Source organism: Aegilops tauschii, chromosome 7 (assembly GCF_002575655.3).
Source record: "Aegilops tauschii subsp. strangulata cultivar AL8/78 chromosome 7, Aet v6.0, whole genome shotgun sequence".
Taxonomy (NCBI): domain Eukaryota; kingdom Viridiplantae; phylum Streptophyta; class Magnoliopsida; order Poales; family Poaceae; genus Aegilops; species Aegilops tauschii.
Window position 1 is genome coordinate 138,572,093 of NC_053041.3, and position 7,612 is coordinate 138,579,704.

Below are 7,612 nucleotides of genomic sequence, written 5' to 3' on the forward strand. Positions count from 1 at the left end.
ATCTGCCTCGGGATGGCAAGATCGTGCGTCTTCGGGACGTCACGACGCTTGTACGTCGGGTACAACGCGGCGGTACCGTGATCATCGGGATCACGATCTGTACCGACTCCCGTATAGTGTAGTCAACAAGTCTCTCGTGATCCAAAAACATCGACATTGGTCGGCGACGTGTTCGTCCGCTCGGTTTTTGGGAGAGAAATCCACACCATAGGTAGATGTATCCGAAAAATAATCTAATCGCAAAAACGGAATCATAGTAACGAGAGAAATCCATTTTTGCAAAGAGTGGGGATCGGATCTTATACCTCCGCGGGATCGACGAAAGCTTGCGTGATGCAGGCTTGACGCAGGCTTGACGGAGAGTTGATGGAGCGAAGCGTGCTGATAACGTGTGCCGCAACTCCGCCGGCGAGTCCGGTCCGAGGTTGCGGAGCGAGAGCGAGCGTCGTAGACGAAGTAGTCGAAGTAGTCGAAAGTAAAAGTGACACAGGGAGATGGAGGAGACCAGCTTTATTAATCAATGATCAGGTGTTACAATGATGGCTCCTCGTTGCTTTATATAGGGGGTAGGTGGACAAGGGATAAGTACCCACTTAACAAAAGAGGAGAAACGGGAGGGGCCGGCCCGTGCGTTTTGCACGCGGCCGCCGCCACCCCTCCAGGCTGACCCGGTTTCTCAACATTTACAACTAAGTTGGAAGTACACTCTCGAAAGGACAGAGGGAGTAGGCCGAAAATGTCCTGGCCTCGTATTGGCGTTTTTGTAACGGAGCCAAACCGACTCTTTGATCCTCGATCTATATATAATCGTATCTAAACGTCCGGTTAATCCCAAACTACCAAATCCCTAGATTCGCCATGGAATCCGCATCGAAGATCGCGTGCTACTGCCTCGGCGACGACGTCCCAATGATCTCCGACGACGACGACGTGGACTATGAGGCCGTCACCGCAAGGACCAAAGCCGCCTTGGAAAAGGCCCTCCTCGCCCGCCTCGCAACCGAGCGGCCCGGCGCGGACATCCAACCGCACAAGCGTGCCCGCCCGCTCTTCATCAGGTACGTCCCAGCGCCGGAGTCCACGGCGTCCAACCCGGGCGCGGCGGAGAGGATCATCAGGTTATCGGAGATCTCAACCGACCCGTTGGATCCGCCCATGATAAAGTTCAGACGGCTGCCCCGGCCGTCCCGGCCGCCGCCGGTGCCGGTACGGAGTTCGCCTCCTCGGCCGCCCTCGCAGAAGGACCAAGCCGACTGGAAGATCCCGCCCTGCGTCTCCGACTGGAAGAACCCCAAGGGGTACTCGATCCCGCTCGACAAGCGGCAGTTGGCGTCGTCGGATGGCCGGGGGACGCGGGGCGATCAGGTAGCAAGCAACTTCGCCATGCTCGCGGAGGCGCTGTACGTCGCGGAGAAGAAGGCCAGGGAGGCCGTCTTGATGCGGAAGAAGATGCAGCAGGAGCTGCAGATGAAGGAGAAGGAGCGGCGGGAGAAGCAGCTGCGACGGCTCGCCAGGGTGGCGCGCGCGAACAGAGCCGACGCTGAAGCTTCTCCGGCGGCCCCTGTCCGGGAGGAGCCGCGCGACCTGCACTCCAAAGCAAAGCAAGGCGGCTCTGACATGCACGGCAATGCCGATAAGCAGCGGCTTGCCAAGACGGGAAGGTCCAAACCCGACAAGGGGCTCTCCGGCGGAGCACCGAAGGTCAGGGCGGGTGTCAAGCGGGAGAGGCCGGTCGGGCATGATGAGCCGGAGAAGGGCGGCGACCCCTTCGACCTCGACCAGTTCATGTCTCAGGTGAAGAAGGGGAAGGAGCACTGATCTTCCTTACCAGCAAGAAATTGATCTCATGGTTTTTGTTATTGTTATTGAAACGTATGCCTCTCTTGCTGAAATTCAGTTTCCTGTTTCCATATGCTTCAGTTTGCCTGCTTAGGTATGGATGATTTCAATCTGGACGAACTGCTAGGATCGATGCTACACATCTCATAGTATGATCAGGATTCGGCCCGCATGTGTTGCTGGTAATGTCGGTGATTCCTCTAATTTATGCTAGATTGTTATTGTTTCAGTTTGTGTTCCCGTTTCATATGTATCATATAAACTTCTGTAGGTTCAGAGCAGTCGTTATTAGTCTCAAGAACATTGTCATTGCTTTGATCAGGCTCCATCTTCCCCACGGATCTTTTACAAGGTACTTTTGTTCCTTTGCCGAGATAGCCCAATTGTTTTGCGCGAACAGCAAAATCCAGCGTAATCCAAAATATATTTCGTTAGAGCATCTCCAACAGCCGCGCCAAAAGACGCGCGCGCGCTAAAATGCTCATTTAGCGTGCGGAAAGTTTTCGCGCGCTCCAGCTTAGGCGGGAAACAAACGTGTGCGGTAAACGTTTGCGCGCGCGCGGGAGAAAGCTGTCAGTCGTGCGGTAGATTTGGCGCACCGCTTCCGGCTTGTCTATAAATTGCGGCGCTCGCCACGCGGTGCTCCACACTGCCACGCGCGCATTTCCCCTGCCTCCTCACCGCTTCCACTGCTTTCTCGCCGCTTCCTCTACTTTCTCGCCGCTTCAGCGCCCCGCCACCACCGCGCCACCATGCCGCCGCACCGTCGTTCATCTTCGGGCTGCCGCAGTGTCCGCAAGCGCCCCTCCGGCGCGTACTACGCTGAGATCCGGTCCGGCGACGTCCGCCTCGGCCTCGGCACATTCGAGACCCCGCACGAGGCCGCCCGCGCGTACGACGCGGCGGCGTGGCGCCTTGATAGGCCTCGCTCGAAGATGAACTTCCGCGACGTCTACAGGCGTGAGCAGGCGCAGGCCGTCGCCCTTCCTCCTCGTCTTATCACGGACCTGGACCGTGCGGAGCACCGTCGGCGGCAGCGCCGCCTCCTCATCCCTGAGGAGGATGAGCGAGCCATGGCGGAGTGGCGCCGGCACCACCCAGAGGACGTCGCCAACGAGCGCGCCTTCTGGGCGGAGAGGACGGCAAGGCGCCGCGCGGAGCGGGCGGACCAGCATCGGCGGAAGGCACTGGCCATATCGCAGTGCGTGTTTTTACTGCATTTTGGTGCTCTGGCCTTGCCCCGCTACAAACGTGTTCGACCCATAATTTTTTTTGCGGGGCGCGGCATAATTCCCGTCCCAACCTGCGAAAACGCGTGTTCCCCCCTCGCCCCGTCGCCGCCCTGTATATAGCGGTAGCAGTTGGCGGGGCAGACATTTCAGCCCGCGCTTTTCCCCACCCCCGCCGCCCCTCTCCCCCACGCCCCGCGCTTCTCCCCACCCCTCGCCGCCGGGCCGCCGCCTACGATTCCGACCAAACTAGCCGACGGGATCACGCCGGAGGGCCGCCACACGCCCGAGCTTGCCCTCCGCCACTTCTTCCTGCGTCGGCGGGCCGGAAACGAGCAGATCGGCGGCTGTTCATCACGGCGGCCGGATTTGGTGTTTCCGGCCATCGGTGGCTGCGCCAAGCAATGGATTGGTCGGGGAGCACCCCGCGCAGCCCCGGCAAAGCCCCAGCGCCGCATGCAGGTACTGGTTCGTCCTGTAGCCATCGTCGTCGGTTTGCCGGCAAGGATCTGGCCGGCCGTCCGCCGGGCTCGGCGCTCGCGCAGCGGCTCGCTGGCTCGCCGATGCCGCTCATATAGTGCGATGACTACACGCGGACAGTGCTGCGGCTAACTTCTAGCACGCCCAAGCACCTCGGATGGGTATTCTTCAAATGCGAAAACAACGGGGTATGTTGTTGTTTCCATTCGGCTTGGTCACCCTATTCGGTTCAATTTCGATAGCTTATGGACATGTCTCTAGGAAGATGGATGCTCATTTTGGTTTTGGGAAGGATAATACATTGATTTATTGATAGAAAGAAACTTAATAGATGTTCGTGCACTCCTTAGTAGAATTGAGGCTACTGATGCGGCTGCATGTGCAATTAGAGAAGAAACTAGAGGGAAGCAACGCCTACTTCTTTAGAATCAAAGAAGAAGAATGTAGAATGCAAGATCAAGAATCCGCAGATCAACAACTAAGGCATGGAGAAGATATTGATCCAACTAGTGGGAGCAGTTATGGAAGTTGGATATCTTCTAAAATGCATAATTGTGTTTCTTGTTTTCTTTGGTCTTGCTATTCTAGCAAAGATTTGGTGAATTACTACGTATCCAATGCCGTTGAAGAAAATAAAAAAGCAAAGAAGTGTTTTCATGTCTGAAATTGAAATGCAAATTACTGATTTGCGGGTCGGCGCGGGCGGCGGCCGAGCAGACCCCGCAAAGCATACGGGTCCGCTTTGCGAGGTCTGCTCGGCCGCCGCCCGCATTGGCCCGCAAATCTGGTTTTCCGCGAACTGTAAATGCATTTTGCGGGTCGGCATTATACGGGGTCTGCTAGAGATGCTCTTAAGCATATAACTACAACATTAGCATGTGTTACCTAAAAACCATCGGTTTTTTCTTGCATGACACCAAGACAACATCACATGGCTAGTCTGCTTTACTCAGTCTCCTCATACTTGAAATATTGTCACCTTAGATGGATAATCTTTCCCTCATCATAGTTTTTGATGATGATAAATCCATCACTAACAACTGTTCCACCATGTTTGACTAGTCAACATTTTTGACATACGGGTTGTGACAACCCAAGACTGAGACCCCCATTAGTTTGTGTTATCGTCATGCTTGCATGCTATATAATGTGTGTGTGTTTTTGCATCATGCATCATAATCATCATTGCTTTGTTGTGGCATATTTGATTTTGTTGTGATCTTGTGTGAAACTCCTTCTCACCTTCATCTTGCCTCCTGCCTCTTGCCACCAAACCAACTCAACCACCATCTAGTCCAAAACCCCACCCTAGTTTCTTTTCTTCCATTTTATCCATTTATCTCAAGTGGCACTTTTCCTGATTCCAATAAATGTTCACTATATTTCTAAAAACCCCTAAGACCGACTCCACCAAATTTCAGCTCGTTTCAAAATGTTATGGACAGATTCAAAATTCATTCAAGTTTGAATTAAATTCAAACTTGGTTTAATTTTTAGTTTTTAAAATTGCCAGGGCATTTTATAAAATTGGGCATAAATCCAGGACTCTAGAAATATCTCCATCTCTGCCAAATTCCATCTCTATCCCTGCCTTACTTTTCTCGCAAGTTTTCTGTTTGAAGAAAAGAGAAAAAGGAAAGAATTAGAGGAGAGAGAGAAGCCTAGGCCGCAGCCCAACTTACCTCCTAGCCACGCAACCCACTTACCTCTGAGCCAAAGCCAGCCCACCAGCATCGATCCCCCTCTATTTCATCGTCTTCTCCCTGTACGGCAGAGCATCCAGAGGAGCCACAATGACAACAGCGTTGATTTGATGACCGAAGCTCCTCCTTAGAGCCTATAAGCATGTCAAACGCGTCGCCCTAATCCTAGCCTCTCCATTCCCTTCCTTCCTCCGCCACTGCCTGCACAGGTAAGGACACCCACACGCTTGCCGACGCCATGGTCGTGTTGGGCTCGAGCTGGGGTTTGACTTTTCAAAAAAAATTCCAGATGACTACATTATGGAACAATGGGAGTATATCACTTCATAGTTTAATAAAATGAGAGCATGTACTAGAAAATTTCAATGGATTTCAATAGTGAGCATCTCAACTCATAACCCCTACAAATTTGATTATAATATGTTCATAATCTCCTTTGGCAGAAAAACGCAAAACTATGCTTGAACCCCACCGCACCTTTTTTTAGTCTCTATCCCGCTGAACATTTTCTGTGATGGTAAAAATCATCGTAAAATATGCACATACCTAGTGACGGTCAAATGCGTCGGCTAAAATCAGGCAAGAACTTCACCATAGTTTCCCAGGGCACTACTTTGGGAGGAAATGAGCTGGCGACCAAAAACCGTCACAGAAAATGATCTTAAGTGACAATTTTTTGGCCTGTCACTAGGATTTTTGTCACAATATAGCACACATTTTCTAGTGCTTGCCTCCGACCTAGTTCCGTGCATGGAAGGCACGCTGCCTGAGCCTTCTGATGATGTCCGAACACAATCTGCAATGGGATTCTGCGAGCCAAAGGCATTAGCTCCGTGTCTCCGTTTAGGAGGTTGCTTCATCCCTGCCTTATCACCACCATTCACCTCATCACAATCCAGGAGGTGCACTGTAAACTTAGACAACCTCTTGGCATCATCGTCTTCATTTTATCCCGCCATGTGGGCATAGTCTCTGCCATTTTCTAGTGTGCCTTTCTTCATGCCTATTGGGTCCAGCAAACACACATTATCTGCCATGTTGCCCTCTTAAAGCGCTGGAATACAAAAAAATTCCTTGAATCTCTTCTAGAGAAAAAAAATCGGATTACTTTTCATAGGTAAGAGAAAGGCAAATGAAAAAAGAGAAGACACATCCGGATACTAACTCTCATGCCCTCATTTTTGGACGAGTACAAAACAATGCGGGGACCTAACTGGAACTCTAGGACTTCAACTTCACCAGGAAAGGGTCCATTTCTGATCGTAGTAGGCTTTCACCATCGCAGTCAAATCCTCGTACACCAGACATGCCCTTGTGCGGAGTGGTTGGATCCGCCTACCCATCCAACTAAAGATTGCTTGCTAGCAAGGTAGCTTTTCGTGAGGGCCTCCACTGCCCCATCAAGGATCTGTGTCTCCTCAGATGTGTCGAGATCCATCAGCTCACCCCAAGACCTCTGCCGCACATGTCGATTACACGAGAATGGTTGCACCCCCATCTTCTCATCGCCATTCAAGGTGTTGGGAAAGTAGAACCAACCTTGCTACCATGTCTTCACAGAGTCGGGCGATCACAGATCGAAGTATTTTACATTTCCCCACACTTGTATGAGAGGACAACCACACTCTCATAGATGGTCGTCGTTCTTCAGGCCTTTACATGGAAGTACTTCCTCCACAAGCCAAGATGCGACTGACTCCCCAATAAACACTCACACAATGCAATGAAGAAAACGATGTGAAAGATTCCATTAGGGACAAGGTGATGCAGCTAGAGGCCATAGAAGAAGAGTAACACACAAAAGAAATGATGAAGCGATAGAGACATCCCTCGCATCACGAAAGGCAGCAACACCACTTGCTCGTCATCCTGAGGCACCAACACGACCTCTGTGGTTGAGGAATGCCCCTAGTCATGGCACGCCAAGAAGCCACCGCCTACGCTGGAATGCAACCAAGCATGGAGAGCTTATTTAGTTGCACTTAAACACCAATGAAGGCAACCACTTCCCTTGGTGGCGCTGGGTGAGCAGGCAGGCTGTCCAGATCTAACACCCTTCCGGTAGACCCGAGGAAATCGGTCGTTGCCTTCTGTTTCTTTCCTACACATGACAACCAAGGTGGTAGGACTCGGCTGGCCTGAAAGTAGATTACGGGCAAAAGGTGGAGGGGGAAGCACCGAAGAACAAGATGGGGAAAACACAAAAGCAAAAGTATCACACATCACCGCATATTATTAACCATAAATAACACAGATAGAGGGTTATCGGCAAGGAGGCATTGTCCCAAACATAATGATGTCAGGCGAGTGCCCAACCCATCCGCCACGTGGTCCCATCGCACTTTCTCGGTAGACGATACA

The 7,612-nt window shown here is 51.9% G+C and overlaps 1 protein-coding gene across 2 annotated transcripts; it reads left to right on the forward strand.

The window, feature by feature from the left end:
• Positions 1-846: 846 nt before the first annotated feature.
• On the forward strand, positions 847-2,220 carry LOC109763105 (SNW/SKI-interacting protein B-like). Of its 2 annotated transcripts, XR_005764391.1 has the most exons (3): positions 847-1,794; positions 1,934-2,021; positions 2,111-2,220. XR_005764391.1 is itself a non-coding variant. In XM_045230709.1 (2 exons), exons 1-2 carry the CDS (start codon positions 859-861, stop codon positions 1,964-1,966), a joined length of 969 nt encoding a protein of 322 aa, XP_045086644.1. In that variant the 5' UTR covers positions 847-858; the 3' UTR covers positions 1,967-2,205. The 2 variants fall into 2 exon arrangements, 1 of the variants encoding a protein (XP_045086644.1); XM_045230709.1 differs by having other exon boundaries at positions 1,934-2,205.
• Positions 2,221-7,612: the final 5,392 nt, after the last annotated feature.